The sequence below is a fragment of the Mchenga conophoros genome, linkage group LG20 (genome assembly GCF_057382185.1).
Source record: "Mchenga conophoros isolate Kocher_MC1m ecotype Shallow Benthic linkage group LG20, M_conophoros_male_GT1.1, whole genome shotgun sequence".
Lineage (NCBI taxonomy): Eukaryota > Metazoa > Chordata > Actinopteri > Cichliformes > Cichlidae > Mchenga > Mchenga conophoros.
Genome location: NC_140545.1, coordinates 25,878,870 through 25,897,322, shown reverse-complemented (window position 1 = coordinate 25,897,322; position 18,453 = coordinate 25,878,870). Strand labels below are relative to the sequence as shown.

Sequence of the window (18,453 nt, the reverse complement as noted above, 5' to 3'; positions counted from 1 at the left end):
TTGGCCTCTCTAATGCACTCGCTATCACGCTGAAGGAGCTGTTTTTTCTTGTTTTGCAGCTGATATTTGGTCTGTTACACTTGTACTTAAGAGCTCTTTTGATGGCACGTTGTGGTTCACAGCTGCTTTCCAAACACGTCACTTGGAAACATCTCACAACCTTTTACCGCATTAACTTGTGAAGAAAAAAAAATAGAAGCAGCTCACAAAACAAAATAATAAATAAAAACAGAACACTGTAAAAACACTGGACCAGCTCTAACTCATCAGTGGTATTGGACACCCCTTGAATTAAAGCTTATAAGTCTGTCCTTTAAGTCCATATTGATTATATAACTGTAGCTTTTGTTACATTTTCAGTAATAAAAAACTGCCATCTTCCTACTTGTACACAGAGCTGAATGTTACCCAACTCCAACTCCACAAAGCTATTATAGCCTGCCCTGTTTATCTTTTGTTGCCCTTCTTCTGCCTAACAAGCAGAATACCAACACTGACCAATGGGACTGTGATATTTGATCGATATCGGTAAAGTTAGTCAGGTTGTTAGCTGAACTAGGCAGACCTTTGGAAGAATTCTGTGGTAATATATTAAAATTTAGATGATGCTGAATGATCCAACACGGCAGAACTATAAAATAACAGCAGGGATTATTGGATAAAAAAGATGGGAGACACTCTGCATGACTCTAAACCAAAGAGAAGAGAACGGCAGATTTACTATGACATAATCATTTATTTAATAAACCTGAAAGTAACCTTTTATACTCAGTAATATTCTAAAAAGGTGGATTTAAAAATGAATGAATGAATCACTAGAATGGGTGTTTTTCTCTTTAATTATTCAATGCACATGCGACAGCTGCTTACTAGATGATTCATCGGTTGCATCTTCACAGCAGAGTTGCAAAGGGAAAACAATGTATTATTTGCCAGAAGGCGTGTGGGACCTGAAGCAAAACAAAATTCAATGTTTTAACAAAACAAAACAAAACACACCACCTCTGATCTTCAACATCAAGCAGAGCATGACTCAGGAGGTTTAAATAATAACAGAAAAATGCTGTGAAATCCGAGAGGACACCTAAGGGTACTCTTCTAGCACTTTTAGGAGAGTATAAGACAAGGATTTTAACAAAGAAGCCAAATCACAACGATAGCTGAGGCCACACCTTGAAACCCCATACACACAGACAGATCAAAAACGTATCCACAAAAATCTCACATCGCAGCCAAAGATCTCCTTACTGCATATCAGGATGAAGAGGGTAACCATCAGTCACTTTGATTTTTTATTTTTATTTTTAAAAAACATCCACAGATTCCGTCACTTTGACGTCAAATCATTACTTTCTCCTGACACATACAACAACAAAAAAATGTAAGGGCGTGTGTAAATACTTTAAATCTGCCAGAGATGGGCAAGTCCTGTTACAGAATAAGCATGTCAATAGCTGCTCACTTCTATACTGGTGACTGCCAGAGTCCTCCAGGTGTTTTCAGTCCAAATTTCCCCACTCTCAGAATGTGTTCTTGATCTTGCTGGCTACCTGTGCTAAGATCTCTCCTGTCTTCTTCTGCCAGTTTAGTACATGTTTGGACTCGGCACACCACAGCTCTCCATGACGGGGCTCCGCATTCTCACAGCGTTTTCGCACCTCTTCCTGCTGCTCCTGAAGCATACAGAGCAGTAATGTTATACAATCACAGCACAACACATGGACCGGCCACACAAACAAGTGACTACCAACTTTGTGAAGAAAGGAAAAAAAAGCAAGAATGTATACCATAAATCATGCAGCTGGAAAAACTAATTACATGTTTATCATGTATGATTTCACGTTTTACTGCACATTTTAACGACTGAACATAAATCTGAAAATTTTAAGTTTATAGCAGCTGACATATCCACTTCATACAATAACACTAAGTAATAACAAACAATTGATTCACAACCAACGCCTGGAGTAAAACTGGACCAATGCAATCAATACTGAGGAAAACTCACACAGCTACATGAAGAACTAGAAAACTCCACACAGAAAGCCCCCAGCCAGGCAGCAGGTTTGAATCAAACTTCAAATGATTTAATCAACTTATTAATGCATGAACAAAATAGCACAAGTCTACACACCAGATCCTTACCTCTGTGCCATGCTGCAGCTCAAACTTGTAGAAGAAAGCCCAAGCATCCCCCAGATCTGGCTCAATCTTTACGGTCCTGAGGAACCACTCTCTAGACTTGGTGATCTTACGCTCACTCCAGAACAACCTGACATATGCAGAACATCTCAAAATGTTAAGAGTTTCATACAGAAAGGTCTGCTGAATGTAAAACACCAACAAAATACACATTTTTATATTGTAGGTTATCACAAAAAGTAATAGCTATTACTAAAGGGAGTGAAAAGTTCAAGTCATACTTGGCTACAGCGAGCAAGACGTGTGGATCATGTTCACACTTCTTCAAAGCATCCACACTCTTTGTCTTCCTCTGGGGCCTGGCCTCCAAAAACACTGCCTCAGCCCACAGGATACCTTTGAAGGAAGAAAATAAAAGGAGATTGAAATTTGTGCATTAAAGTCCAATAGTGCCAGTGCAATGAACGAAAGTTAAGTCTGCATAAACGTGAAGGGCACAGAGGAAAACAAACCATCTAAAGCAGGGATCACAAACTAAATACCCAGGGGCCAGATTCGGCCCGCCAAAGACTCCAATCTGGCACAGCCTACTTCAAAACGATTTTATGTGGTACACGGCGCTCGAAAATCTGTCAAATGTTTTAGCAAGACTTTGCTAAGCTACGAACCTGCACCGCTTGATGGATTGTCTGAGTATTATGGCTATCGTAGGCAGGAGCCTCGCGGAGTGATACGTACTGTGCTTCAACATAATATTGCCGTATTGTGTGTGTTTAACCTCTTTTAAGTTTTGTGGATATTATACATGGTTATGCTGAGGATATGTCGGCCAATTTCCACTGGAAATGCCTTTTGGTTAAACTGTCAAATTTTTATATAACTTTAATCCACATAAAAAACAGTTGCTTGTTTAACTGAAAATACATTGATGTTGGGTTTTTTGCACTAATACAGGTTCAGAAAAACAAAGCTTTTCCATCTATAGCAGCATTTTATACACACCTGAATTTGGGCACTCCTGCAGGGCTTTGGCCATCAGCGTATTGGCAATGTTCTTCAGTCCAGCCCTGTACTCCAATCTGACTGACTCCAGCCTGATTAATAAGATCATATGTACTTTTAGATGCCTTTATTTCAGAATTTATGGCAATAAATGGTGTTGGTGTTATATATGTTCTTGATGTGCCAGTTTCGGTTGATGTGGTTTTGCAAAAGCAAATTAAGCCTGCTTCTAGTTTGGAGGCACAAATATAATGTTTTCCAGCTGTAACTTTTTACAGGTTTTCATGGATAGGAGAGAAAAAAAACCTGCATATGCTAAAATACACTGCTGCGCAGGTGACCTTTTCCAAACTCTTCCTAGTTCCTTGTTGTCGTGTATTTTCTTACCACAGCTCAGCGGTCTGGGGATTCTTGAGCCGCGCCTTCTCGAGGATTGCTCTGGCTCTGGTCAGCTGTCCCACTCTCTCTTCCAAATGTGACAGCAACAACCACAGTGGCACAGAGTGGGGACACTTCTTTAACTGTACCAATGAAAATAAAAATCCTTAACCCTTACTCTGGTTTTTAATGATACACTCATTTTCATCAAAAAATAAAACACTTCCTTCCTTTGCATTTGTGGTCAATCCAATACTACCGGTAAAACAAACCCACGCCCCAAACATAACCCCATCCTCACCCCTTGGTTATAGGCCTCTCTAGCTTTATCCATATTTTCACATTGCTCCTCGATTTGGCCTCGCATCATCCAAAGCTTAGGGAAGTCCTCGTAGTGCTTCAGGGCCTCGGTGCACAACTCCTGGGCAGCTTCTATGTTTCCCAACACCCACTCCAATTTCACTGACTTCATAAACACCTGTAGAGATTACAAATACAAATGAGACCTATGAAGTTTTATATTTGCAAATGCATTGTAATACACCTGAAACAGAATAATGTAAAACAAGGAAAATGCTTATACTGAACCCCAGTACTTGCAAGTCTATACATCAGTTTTATCAAATGCCAACTTGCTAAGTTTTTGCCTAAATGCTTAAGTGGTTAACACTAAAACTTTGTGTTATCTGATAGGACAAGCAGTACAGCAAACATTAAGGCAGATTCTCTTACTCACATCTGTCAGCATACAACAAAGATAAAGGGGAGTGTTGCCAGGTCACTTGACAGAGTGGTGGTTTAAAAGCTTGGCTGACACATCTGTCAGCCTATGTGGTACTGAACGGCATAATCTGTGGAAAACCTGCAAGCCTGAACCTGACAGTGTTCCCAGAAACAACCTCAAGGAAATTGCACCATTATGTAGAGAGCAGTGGTTTCAAAACAGAAAAATAAACTAACACTTGAATCACTCATCCAAAATGTGTCAGAGTTCAAAAATTAATAACACTACATGAAAAACACAATGTAGTACAGTTCATAAAAGGCCAGTCAAAGTGAAAGGACAGGATTGATTCAATGCAAACGCAGTCATACTCAGTGCAAGTGACATGAGATAACCTGAACAACTTGATTTCATTAATCTTCTTATAAAAATATTCAGTTTCCTTTAATAGCTTTTTAGGCAATTCTATAATTCAACCAAGTATTAAAAGCTCAAACAGAAAACCAAGTATTAACTTTTATCCTTTCTACGAAGTAACCTTTACAATAGTTCCCTACTCTGAAATTCACACAGATACACTTACCCTGGCTGTTGGTGCACTGCTGCGGGCCTTGGCTAGCAGTCGACGGGCTCTTTCATACTCATTATTCTCCGACTCCAGTTTGACAGCAGCAAGCCAGATCTCTTCACTGTTTGGGTTAGCCTATGAAAACAGACAGAGGAGGACAGAGGGAGAGGAGAAGCAGAAGACACAGGATAACAGAGTTAGACATAGGTATACATAGATTACTCTAATATTTGACATGCTGTATCGAGAAGTGAATGCTTTTTAATTACCTGGAAGGCCAGAGCAAGGATGCTTCTGGCTGCTGGCACATCCTCAGCAAGCCACTTGGACTTGGCACCCATTAGCCACAATACCTCTGCTTTGGGGCAGTGAGCCACAGCCCTCTGAAGTAAAGCCTCCAAGGACTCTCTGAGAAATTAAATGTGCCATGAAAGAATAATGGATGCGGCGGCGACGACGAAGCAGCAGGTCATAAAGCACAGGAGCAAAAAAGAATAAATAAGTATAGTGATGCGAAACAGCAACTGTCACCTTCTGACTGCTAATGTTTGCATTTGGAAATTAAAGATTGTCACCTGGTGCCATGGTTCTTCTCAAAGTAGGCAGCTCTAAGCCAGACACTTTTTTTACTTGGGAATACTTGGAGAGCATGGGCATAGATGGCCCTGGCACACTCCAGCGCCCCATGGGCCACACACTGAGGCACAAACACACAACCATCTCATTGTTAAATTTAACTACAACAGCAAGTATGTAAAAAACTTATTTTAAAAAACCCAAACTAATCTCTCTATACTTACACTCTCGGCATCTTCCATCCAGGTGTGTTTGCGGTCCTCCTCCTCAATTCCAATCCCTATGACAGCCCTTATCACAGCCTGGCAGGTAGCCACACTACTTGCTTTGTCACACTCCTCTGCGTCCTGCAGGGTATGAACAAGCATTTAGAAGGATAGACACTTTGGTAGAAGAAGAAGAAGGGTGCAAAAATTACTGGATGAACTGCTGGTATCAATTCTAGGTAAGCCATTCAAATGAAATGATAAAGTGATTAACACAAAAATAATTCTAATATTAATTAGAAAGAAATTTTAAAACTGACATCAGAACACCTGCAGATTTATAAAATAATAATAATAATATTAAAGCTGACAGACATTAATAAGCAAATATTTGCGGTGACAAGAAAAAAATACCACTGGCAAAAAAAAGAAAAAAGAAACAAATAAAACAACTATGCAAAAGAGGAATTTCAGTTAAAGCCAATTACTGCAAAACAGCTGTGTACTGCACTAAAGAAAACATTAGACACAGTGGTGTGTTGTTTTGCATCCAGATGAAACATTACTGGCATCTCTTTGAGGATCTTGTGTGAGTTGTTTGCTGTTCTCATAAACCATTCATTTAACATGTCCCACACTTGGCAAGTGGATTGCTGGGGAGCCAAGGAAGAGTAGGGTTGACTTCAAAGTTGTTTGGATAAGTGTTCCGCATATTCTGGCTAAAAGCCGTTTTCTCTTCACAACAGTGAGACAGGTAATGTGTAAACAGGCAATTCTCTGGAGCCTTTAGGGGACTCTAGTCATGTAAATGTAAAATAAATCAGTAGTTTGTCTTTGCAAGGTTTTAATTTGCTCTTGCAGACTTACAAACTTAACTCCACAGCAAAGTCTCTAAAAGAGTAAGTCCAACAACAACCAATGAACAATTCGCAATAACAAGTTCGTATGAAATCTCCCAAAACAGATCCTCGCTTCAAGTTTAAGTGCAGCAGGCTGTTCAGCGTGAATCTTTGGGCCTTTTCAGAAACAGGATACGTCACATTATTGGCTTCCTCACTTAGTTAACCCTTTAAGACCTACCATAGAACCAAGTCCGCCAGAGCTTATATTATATTTTTACATGCTGTAGAGCCATTTTTGGGAGCATTTCAAGTTGATATACATCAATACAACCATTATAGCTCAAATTTAAATAATATGTCTGCATTAAGTGCATAGTAATAACATAATTTGCAAAAAAGTGCAATAAACTACAAAAAAATTTAAAATCGTTTTTGTTTTTTTAACATATATTTCTAGTTAGAGAAATTTAAGAGGCTTACCCCTCAAAACTGCAAATACAAAAAAGTTGCACAAAATAGTTTCCCACCACAGGAAATTTATTTTAAAAGTGTCTTCATAGTTTTATTTTTGAAATACACCAATTTTTATATACTGCAGGAAAAATGAAAATAAATATTATAATGCAAATTTGCAAAAAAAAAAAAAAAACAGCATATGCATCAAAATAAACTATTTCCAGCAGTGCAATACGAGTCCTAAGCATCCCAGAAACGACACAGAAAGTCATAAAGTCAAACATAACTTTTAAAAACACCAGTATAGGCTCATAAGGCCCTGATGGTAAAAAAAACTACATTTCCGCAAAATGACGTCACTTCCAGTTTCGGGCAGGTCATGGCGGACATGCGATAGTTCGCGCTGTTGGATATAGGAAGTGTTACAAATAGCTAGAGCTGGGCGATATAAGATTTTTTCATATCACGATGTTTTTTTCATTTCAGGCGATAACGATATCTATCACGATATAAGCCAAATAACTATATTTGTAAGATTTAAATGTGCCGTTGCTCACAAGTAAAATGTGAAATAATCAGCAGCTTGTTTTTATTTAAATATTTATTTCCCATAATAAGTTCAACAGGGTAGATGTACTTAAGGAACAGACTTTTTCAGATAAATAAAGGCAAATATTGCAAACTACACAAAAGGCAGCCGCTAAAGCGTTTAAGTTTCAAAATAGAACAAATGAAACAGACTAAATTGTCAATTCCACTTAGAAACAAAATATTAATTCTAAAAATAAATCTTAGTTTGTTTTACAGAAGAACAGACAAAACTGACTAACTTTTGTCAATATCAAATAAACTGAGAACTAAAAGGAAATTCTCAATCTCTCCTTGTTGTATAGCTGAGCTTTTCAAACAGTTTTAACAGTTACTTTAGTCTGACAAAAGCCGAATGACGAATTAGTGCTTCCAGTCAGAGACTGAGGCTACGTCCACACGTACACGGGTATTTTTGAAAACGGAGATTTTCCGTTTTCGTTTTAAAAAATAATCCACACATAATCCACACACCGTCCACACATAAAGGCAGAAATGAAGGAAAACGCTGCTATGAACATGCCGAAGCAGCAGGTGGCGCTAGATTCCTAACCGTGCAGAAATGTTGGCCAATCAGAAGTCTAGAAGCCTCGGTGGGAAATAGTAAACAAAGCTGGGGCATAGAAGCAGAACCGAGTCGTATGTGTGGAGGGACAGTAACTGTGTGTATATGTAAGCATTTAAACACTGCAGAGAGTACAAGTAACAGTAACAGTATTGTAGAAATTCATTTCACCGAAACAATAACGTGGCGCACAGTGTGACGTCAAAAAATGCGCACACCTTTGACGCTGCGTTTTCTCCGTTTTTCTAGTCCACACGTAAATGCAAAAACGGGAGTTTTCAAAAATCTTCGTTTTCAGTGACCAAAAACGCCGTTTACATGTGGACGAAAGGTGCAAACTAGGGCTGGGCCATATTATACCGTTCACGATAATACCGGTATAAAGTTCGGCAACGATAGGAAAATGAAATATCGCGATAGAATGTGGGCAAAATGCGCATGCGCAGTGCCTTTGTTTTCATACGCACATGGCAGAAAAAGTATGGCGGCAATGGAGGATGACACGGACGAAGGCGCGTCTTTGAATGAAGCGGGTGAGCCAGAATTGGTCAGTAAAAACGGTGCAACTTCGGTGGTGTGGAAGTGGTTTGGTTTTCGTCCATCGGATACCCACCAAAGCAAAATTTTTTGTAGAACATGCAAGCGGGCCATCGCGGCGAAGGGAGGAAACACTACAAACCTATTTTATCATTTGAAGCAGAAGCACTCCTCTGAGTACAAAAAAGCCATTAAAGCACGTGAAGAGTTGTCCGCTTCAACTAGCGAGGTGGTAAGACCAAAGAAGATGACTCAACAAACAATCTACGTAGCTTTAAATAGCTCCATGCCTTATGACAAAAGTAACAAACGCTGGGGGGAGCTAACTAATGCAGTGACACATTGTTTAGCCAGGGATATGATGCCTATTCAGAGTGTGGAAAGAGAAGGTTTCAAAAAGATGCTTAAAACGTTCGATCCACGCTACAAGCTACCCACAAAGAAATACTTCTCTAAAGTCGCCTTGCCTGCTTTATATGAAGAGATCCGTACTGAGGTGTCAAATGCGTTATCTTCGGTGGAGTTTTTTGCGTCCACCACGGACATGTGGTCAAGCCGAACATCAGACCCCTACATGAGCCTCACAATACATTATGTGGACAAAGACTGGAAGCTACAAAACAAGTGCCTCGAAACATGTTTTTTCCCCGAGGACCATACTGGGGAAAATATAGCCAGAGTCTTAAAAGAGTTCCTCAGCTCGTGGAATCTTCAGGAGGAAAAACAAGTGTGTGTGACGACTGACAACGGGGCCAACATTGTGAAAGCCGTCGCACTCAACAACTGGACCAGACTTTCATGCTTCGGACATCGCCTGCACATTGCAATAGGTACGTTTTTTTGTTTTTTTTTTTGCTATAGGTAAGTTAATTATAACGTCAGATTAAGAACTTATTGTATTAGTTTAAATGATGGTAATAATACTGTTTGTGTTATTAATCTCTGAATGTGGGTAGTTGTACTGCAAGATATATATATAATATATATATATATATATATATATATATATATATATATATATATATATATATATATATATATATATATATAGAGAGAGAGAGAGAGAGAGAGAGATAGAGATATATATATACACATATATATATATACACATATATATATTAGAGAGAGAGAGCGAGAGAGATGTGTGTGTAAATAATTGTGTGTTATACAACTTAAATGTCACATTCCACACCGCATTAATAGTGCTGTTGAAACTGTGTTTCCTTTTAAATGTATGTCTTTTAGAAAGAAGTGTGAAGGACCCAAGGATCGAACGAGCAGTTGGAGTGGGAAAGAAGATTGTTGCTGCTTTTGGCCATAGCTGGAAGCGCCAGCGAGCTCTGCAGGCTGCCCAAAAGGAACTGGGCCTACCAGAACACAAACTCATAACTGAATGTTGCACTCGTTGGGGTTCAAAGCAGAGAATGATCCAACGGCTGCTGGAACAAGAAAAAGCTATAACACAGGTTTTAGCTGCTGATAAAACCACAAGGCACCTCATGTTGACATGGCAAGACATTGAAGTGCTTGACTCGGCCAGCACTGCACTGAATCCACTCCTAGAGTTTACAGATGCTTTCTCTGCTGAAGAGTATGTAACCATTTCATGTGTTAAGCCTGTTCTTCAGATGTTTAACAATGACATGTTAAAAGTAAAAGAAGGTGACACTGAGCTGACCAAAGACATCAAAACAGCAATACTTGACTACATGAACAAAAGCTACACAGACAGTGTCACAGAGAGGCTTGTTAACATGGCTTCTTTCCTTGATCCACGGTTTCATACAGAATATTTCAGTGAGAGAGAAAGCAAAGCCATCAAAGTTCAAGTCATGAGTGAACTAGAGCATCTTGTCCCACACCAGGGTATCACAGGTTTTTCAGAAACACTTCATACATCTACTGGTGACCAAACAAATCAGGGAGCTGTTAAAAAGCAAAAGAAGAGTCTCGGGAGTTTTTTGAAGGGACCAGTTAGTGGCAAGATGGAGGTAACTGCAGAGAGGTTATCATCTGAACTGAGATGTTATGTGAATAGTCCACCAGCAGACAGTGAGTGTGATCCTCTTTCGCGGTGGAAAGTTCACACAGTAAACTTTCCCCACATCAGCAGATTAGCTAGGAAATACCTCTGCATTCCAGCAACTAGCTCTGCATCTGAAAGGTTGTTCAGCACAGGTGGAAATGTTGTAACTTGTCAAAGGTCCTCCCTTAAGCCCGCATCTGTGAACATGTTAGTGTTTCTGACAAAGAATCTTAAAACTTGAAATGTAGAAAAACTTCCAGGAGCAGTAGCATAATTTATCTGTTTTTTGTTTGTTTTGTTTTTACTCAAGAGTTTGTGCAATATTATTATTTGACTTATTGATTTTGCACACTGCACTTTTGTTACAAAGCACCTCTTAAGTTTTGTGGATATACATGATTATGGATAACCATGTATATAACAGGATAACCACTGTTGAATTTTGTGTGGCTGTAATGCACGTTAAAATAAACAGCTGCTTGTTTAAACAAAAACAAATTGATGGGGTTTTTTTCCACTAAAAAAGTTGTAGAGTTGTATTTTGTTTTGCGTCAATTATATCGTCAGTTATATCGTTATCGCAAATTTTCAAATCTATTTCGTGATAAATATTTTTTGCTATATCGCCCTGCCCTAGTGCAAACGCATAGAAAAATCTGCGTTTTCAAAAATACCCGAGTACGTGTGGACGTAGCGCATGCACCAGTTTATTGTATTTCCAGACTTGCTTTCGGCACAATTTACAGTGCACGCTACTCTGTTTTTTGTCAGACTTGAAATAGCCGAAATACCTTCACACTACGGAACTTCTATGGCTCTTCCGTTCGACAATCTCTCCGGCATTGGAACTATCATCTGTTTTCTCTTCGGTAACCTTCGGTCACACTCGGTTGATTTCTCTAGTCGGCTCACTCTTTTCCTTAATTACCCGGGCGGTAGGGTGGCTGGCTGCTTCCCAAACAAATACACATGTGCGGCTTGGCACTTGTGCTGTACGTAACAAGTCACGTGACGTGACGCTGCGGCTGTGATTGGTTCGGCTCTGCGCTACGTAATTTGGATTGGCTGTTCTTTTTTTTTTTTTTTTTTTTAAGAGGACAAGAGCGGCGAGGTCTATCGCGATAGTTTAATTTTTCTATCGAGAAAAAGTTATATCGCGATACATATCGTTATCGTTCTATCGCCCAGCTCTACAAATAGCTGATCGGATCGGCAAAGCGTGTTTCTGGAATATTATGTTTTTGTTGCTGCAAGTGCTTTTTATGCAATTTTTGCAAAGCTATGCGTGGAAGGAAACTGCGACCTAGGACAAGCTGATGGCATCAAATGTAAGTTCAACTCCTCCGGTTTCATATGCAAAAAAAATTATTGCACTAGCTTAAACGGTTGCAGTGCTACCGGGATTTAAAAAAAGTTACACAAAACGGAGCGTGCCTGCTCTGACCGGCTTTAAAGGGTTAAAGTGATTCCCTCATTCAGGCATGACTCACTTTTGTGCTAGTGTTTTTTGTGTGCTGTAGTGATCTTACTGTTGCCATCTTGGTTAAAAAATGGGATGTGACAAAGACGAATGAGCATGCCTGTGAAATGGCTTGTTTATTGGCTGTTGCCTGGTCAATCACAAGTTGTTAGCCAATGAGCATATCCTCTTTTTTTTTTAAGGAAACATACTCAATTTTTTTCCCTTCAGCATGTCCTGAAATGAGTGACTGATCCCATTAAATCATATTGAAAATGTAAATGCTAAGAAAGCCATTTTTTCCATTTTGACTTTTTGTGACTTTTTGAGTCCTCAGCTTGATAGCTGAGGACTCAAAAAGTCACAAAAAGTCTGTTAGCCTTCAGACCGAATGCAGGTTTAAAGCACATCACAGTTCAAAGTGGGAGCCACTCATTTATGAATAAAAATAACAAGCAATTTGGTCTCCCTTTATCTTCTCAGTCATTTCAAAGAAAACAGAAAGCCCCAGAAACAAACCTGTATCCACTGTTCTCTGTTGATCTCCACACCATTGGCACGCAGAGAAGTGATGGCTCGGTCAATGATCTTTTCGACCATCTGAGTGTTCCCATTGGCCTCCTCCAGCTTCGCAGCAGTGATCCAGATGTGGCGATCAGTGGGGATATTCTCTCGAGCTTTGTTCAGGACACGACGAGCGTTCTCATACGTCTCTAACCGGGCCAGTGCCAGCCAGAGCTAGAGAGGACAGAGAGTTAGTTATAAAGTTCATTGCATATGTTCATATATTGTGCTGCACTCTGAGACATTCAGTCCAATTTCCAAATGTTCATGTTGGTGAAGTACCTCCACACTTGTAGGGCAACACTCCACAGCTCTGCTGAGCATGATCCTGGCATCCTCTGGTTCCTCCAGTTCAACAGCTGTCTTCCACAGTCGAACTGACTTGGATACATTTTCCAGCGCTATGACAGGGAACAGTTAAATAAGTACTAAGTTATTTTGCTGATGCTTTTTATTTTGAATAACTTCAATGCAAGAATTCATAAAAACAAGAACACAAAAACTATTTAACAAAGATCCTATAGAGCTCAGAGAACACACAAGCACAGACAACAAAAATAAATAACATATTTTCAACAGTGTCAGCTGGGATGGGAGTGTGCTTTGTATGTAACTGAGAAAAGTAGAGCAGAGGCAACTGAACATGTAGAGGCGGAGTAAGCTCTTCCTCAGAGGAAACGCTGATCCATCTCTGTCAGTGGGGTATGCTGCTGGGAAGTGTTAATAAGCGTTTGTGTGTGTGCGTAAGTTAGAGCATTGACACCATGGTCTCGCTTTGACAAGAAGCCAGAAACACAGCTGCCAAATGTAACTGTGATAAAATCTTTTGTTGCAACCTTATGAGTAAAGAAAGTGAGCAGATCTGTGCGGGTGATTTTATAAGAAGATAAACAGATTGAGACTGGTCTTGAGTTTTGGCCCTGCAGAAATTAAGTTTCTTTCTTTTGGCAGAAATGGTTCATTCTGATATGCATTGCTGGGAAGGCGCATGAACTTCGGCTCATATCATAACAGGAAGACGAATTTCTGGTAATCTGTGAATAAATAAACACAAACACACAAAAAAGCTTTTTGTTAAATATTGGAGGGGATAAACGACAACCTTACCCTTTCTGAGGACTCGTTTCTTAGCCCTGACGTCTGTCTCCAGCTCTGCAGCTCGGATATAGATGCGCACAGACTGTGGAAGGTGACGGACAGCCTGGGCTACCACCGCTTTGGCTGTGTCACCAGGCTGGAGCCTGGCAGCCTCCAGCCACACATCCTCACTCTAATCCAAAGGGAAAACACTTATTTAAACAGGAAAGCACAAACCATTGCCCCCATTTGCAACTTATTCAAGAAGTAATGTTACGTCTTAAATTTAAGCAGCTGTTACATTATAATACTAGCGATATACTAATACCATATTCTAAGAAATGCAATCTTAGAGATTATAGGGTTAATTTGAGCAAAATATCCAGAAAACATCAGCATCCTTGTGTTGTCATTTAATAGTTTTATTGTACTGTTTAACTTCCTTTACCTTCGGACACATCTCTGTGCCTTTCATGATCAGGTTTCTGGCCACCTGCAACTTCCCAGTCACCTCCTCCAGCCTGGCAGAAGCAATCCAGGCAGGTGGGTGATGGGGATTTGTTTCCCTCACTGATTTCAGCAGCAGACGAGCCTTCTTGATGTCACTGAACAAGCAGAGCCACAAATAAGCGATTAAACACATATACACACAGCAACTTCTTTTACACAAATATAGCAATCTGATGCTGTCAGTGTCTCTCTACCTGATGTCTCCTCCATAAGTGGGGATCATAGAGTTAAGATCTGTCAAGTAACCCTTGGGATCCACTACTGTTTGTCCACTCACTGAGTCAGACACCTGAATACAGAAAACATGTAGACAAAGGGATAGAGAATAGTTAAGTTGTTTCTATCAGTATAATGGCAGCAGCATGAATCCTAGAAGAAAGTAAAAGTGAAAGTTGCGCTAGGTGATGCATCATTTACCTGACTGAGCCTCATATCCATGAGTGTGTTTCTGGCCTGACCAATTTTCCTCATATCCAGTTCTCCGGTCCCTGGTGTCATCAGACCAGGTGTCATGCTTCCTGGATAAGGTGTGTTCAGACCTCCCAGCTAGTAGAGATAGGAAACAATGTCAACAGAGAGGAGCAACACAGTCTGTGAGAAGTCTGTCATGGCACGTTTAAACAGCTCTTGAAACAAAAGCCTGAATCATGTAACACTTTTCTAGCCAATGCAAAATGACACAAATTACTTCAATCTTTTAATTTAAAGTCAAGCAATGACTTTTTCTCTGTTAGGAGGCTATACCTCTTAAAAAACTCAACTTTTTAAATCAGCACGCATGTCTCCATTTTCAATTCATGGACGTCTACCTGCATGCACAGGTCAATGAAGTGTCCCTTTCAAATGTATTTTAAATGCCAACAAAGTTCGTGTGACCAATTACTGTAGCAACAGGTGTCCAGTCTGTTAAACAGAGAAAAACTGAGCAAACTGCTGTAACTGGAGAGTAACTTTTTTTCCAAGGAGATATCCTGACTCCTGCTGGGCCATAGTGAAGCTACACCCTGAAGTTTAGTGAAGTGCACTTGGAATTAAATATGAGTTACAAAAATTATTTCTATTTGTATACACAGTATACTGACCCCTTGCAATGGGTCAACAGAGGTGTGGTTCTCTCCACTCTGCAAGTGTTTGGAGAAGAAGCTGTCGGGGACAGGGGTGAGCTTCTCATAGCGGGGATTCCTCTGGCGCTTGTTTCTGGCATCTCCCACTTCAGGAATGCTCAGCCATTCCTCCTCTGACACCTCTGCAAGCTTCCTCTGTAGAGAAATAGTAAAGAAAGATGTTGGAGAAAAGAATGGGATGTGAGCATTGCTTTCATTTACGATTGTTTGATAATACCTGAGTACCTAAGCTAAATGTGATTTACTGCACAGAATCTGCAAATATCTGTACTGATTAAAATAGCACCTCTATTTTAATCAGTATTTTATTTCCTCAGTAAAACAAGAAGAAAAGGGAACACTGTTTCAGAGACAAACATGCAAGGCACTTTTCACTACTAGGCTATGACTAAGCTATTTTCACAGAAAGATCTTAGCCTGGGAATTCATTGCTTAAAAATCATGAATCTAGAGACTATAACCGATCCTGCCTGTGGCTATCTCATTGTACAATTCTTCCATTTAAAGCACAGTGTATGCTGTACTGCCTGCACATGCTTACTATTTGCACATCCTCTACAGAGAAAACAAAAAAGCACAGTATGACAAGAGGGGCACCACAATGTCAACTATATATTTCATTTGTGTAATATACTGGGACATTTATCATTAAAGCCATTTATAATTAAAGCCATTTTTTTTATATTAGAGCTATTTTATTATATTGCATAACTTTGCAATATATTGAAATATTTAATTTATTTTAGTTATCTGCTGTTCTTACAGTCTTGGAGAAACTCTGATCACATAATTTCCTCAGGCATTAAAAAAAGCCTTCTGATTCTGATTCAACCAAAGAATTGCATTGGATAATATTAATCCTTTTCTTCTGTAGATATGATAATAAAGCCAATAAAACCAAAATGCATTTAAGATGCTTTTAGTGCAAAAAGAAGACAACATTAGATTTTTTAACTCCATAAATGATACTGAAGAGAGGTTTGGAATATTAGGGTCAATCTCTTACCTTTAAATCTGAGAACTGCTGCTGAATCTTTGGTCGCTCCATACGGTATTTCTCAATTTCCTCCTTTTCTCTCAGCTCCCTAAAATACAACGACAACCATGAACAAAAGACTCCTGCAATATAAAATCCATAATATATTTAAAAACAAATACACTGTGCATTGATAAACAATTAAACAATAGACTCTTTTTTTGTAACCTTCTTTCTTTGCGTCTTTCATCCATCCTCTTGTCCAGCGCTGCATATATAGCATCGGCTTCCTCATCATCTTTCTCATAGGGCCCACTTGAGAACAAGCTACCTGCATAACCATTAAACTACAAGAGAAACAACAAAGTATGACAAGATTATCAAATTAACTGCTCATAATAAAAGAAATTGGCTTTAAAATTGTGACTTGATCATTTAAACTCTCAGAAAAAAAAAACTTTATCTACAACAAATCACAGATACCTCATCATAGTTGGTGTCATTCAGATCTTCATCATCATCATCCTGGTTCTTTTTCATTTGGTCCCCGACCGTCCTCTTTCCAGGGGGTGCATGCCGGTCATCCACTGGATCATTGGCATCACGAGCAGGACCGATATCAGATCGGGTGGTGAAACCGGTGGCACTGGAGGGAAAAGCATTCATTTAAATGTGACATAAATAAACACAGCCAGGCCAAAATTATACCGCGAGGTCTTTACTCTTCTCTATAACACAGTGACATAACACTATTTTGATCACTATGACTTTTTAACTTAAATTTTGCTCGCTTGTCTAAAACAGATTATATATTAGATGACTATGGATTTAGGAAGAGCATATATTGACATTTAACTATATTTGAATTAAATTTCAATTTAACAGTTCACGTTTGGTAAAGTAATTAAATCATAAAACCACTAAACTATTTAAAAACTTCATAGTCTGGCGTACTTGCCATGGTAAAGGAAACGATATGCACTTTATTCACGTATAAATTATATATATATATATTAACCAATTAATTAATGTATTGTAAAACTACCTTGTACTTAAATTTTACTCATTATTAACTTGGGTTAGTACGATTGAAAAAAAAAAAAAAAAAAAGGTCAATCTGGCTAGCAGCATGTAGCTTTAAGTTAGCTCACCCTCTGCCGAGACCGGGAACGTAACCGAGCGGAGCAGGCATCCCTAGAAACGGCTTTTTCTTTTTCCCCATGAGCGGAGAGGCGAGGGGCATTATCGGGGGCCCACCACTAGCCCCCGCCGCCCCGGTGCCTCCCGCAGAAGTTTTGGAGACAATTTTAGGCGCTTGTTTTGCACCAGTGCTAGCCATCGTTGCTCACACGACGAGACGATGCAGAGCCGGATAAACAACAGTCGAGCTTCCGCTCCGAGGAAAAAGAGGCCTAAGGTCTAGAAACGCCTGGCAGCGCCCCCACAGGACTGGCGGATTATTAAATATTATTATTACTATCTTTATTTTACATTGTATTCAATACTATTTTAGTTTAGTTATAGCAAAACTGTTATACATTAACTATTCGGTTAATATTTATTGTTTTGAATGCAACTTGCTGTGAGACTATGTGGATTAATTTATTTCTTTACTTATGTTTTCAGCAGATTGAAATTTGCACAAAAGTCACAAGAGGGCACCACATCCTGAAAAATAATGCCGCTATGGAAACTCATTGAACTCAAGGGCCCGACTGTTGCTTCACAGCAAGAAGGTCGTGGGTTCAAATTCATTCTGGAGCTTTTCTCTGAGGAGTTTGCATGCTCTCCCTGTGCCTCCATGCCTTCCTCCAACAGTGCAAAGACAAGCCTGTTAGAATAAGTGGATGGATGGATGGTGTTGCATAAACTATCATCTGACTTTTGTGTGAAAACACCAAAAAGCTACATATTGTTTTATTCTGAGATATTTGTACTTCATTCTACTTAACCCCAATGGTACAAACATCCTGGCAGTTCCCTGATAATCAAATACCGAAATAAACTTCTCACATTATTTCATTCATTTATTTTATGGTTTTGTTTTCCCATAACAATATGTCATAAATGGACCACCTGAACCTGACCACTTGATGGGACACATGGCACAGAAACACCCTAACTGAAACACAC

At 39.4% G+C, this 18,453-nt stretch overlaps 1 protein-coding gene across 1 annotated transcript; it reads right to left on the bottom strand.

Moving 5' to 3' along the window:
* Positions 1 to 821: 821 nt before the first annotated feature.
* On the bottom strand, positions 822 to 17,707 carry prpf6 (PRP6 pre-mRNA processing factor 6 homolog (S. cerevisiae)). Its single transcript, XM_085259485.1, has 21 exons — positions 17,472 to 17,707; positions 16,804 to 16,966; positions 16,549 to 16,667; positions 16,351 to 16,429; positions 15,303 to 15,479; positions 14,638 to 14,766; positions 14,415 to 14,509; positions 14,159 to 14,315; positions 13,741 to 13,903; positions 12,916 to 13,034; positions 12,589 to 12,807; positions 5,615 to 5,737; positions 5,390 to 5,511; positions 5,084 to 5,222; positions 4,830 to 4,949; positions 3,824 to 4,000; positions 3,532 to 3,665; positions 3,145 to 3,236; positions 2,424 to 2,538; positions 2,146 to 2,272; positions 822 to 1,673 (listed from the first exon to the last, which is right to left on the bottom strand). Exons 1-21 carry the CDS (start codon positions 17,657 to 17,659, stop codon positions 1,521 to 1,523), a joined length of 2,910 nt encoding a protein of 969 aa, XP_085115611.1. The 5' UTR covers positions 17,660 to 17,707; the 3' UTR covers positions 822 to 1,520.
* Between the last annotated feature and the right edge of the window lie 746 nt (positions 17,708 to 18,453).

Coding starts and splice junctions, on each gene's coding strand:
- prpf6 (XM_085259485.1), bottom strand. CDS start 17,659: ATGGCTAGCACTGGTGCAAAACAAGCGCCTAAAATTGTCTCCAAAACT. Junction 4,001..4,829: donor GCAGTGCACCAACAGCCAGG/GTAAGTGTATCT, acceptor TAATCTCTACAG/GTGTTTATGAAGTCAGTGAA. Junction 1,674..2,145: donor AGCTGCAGCATGGCACAGAG/GTAAGGATCTGG, acceptor TGTATGCTTCAG/GAGCAGCAGGAAGAGGTGCG.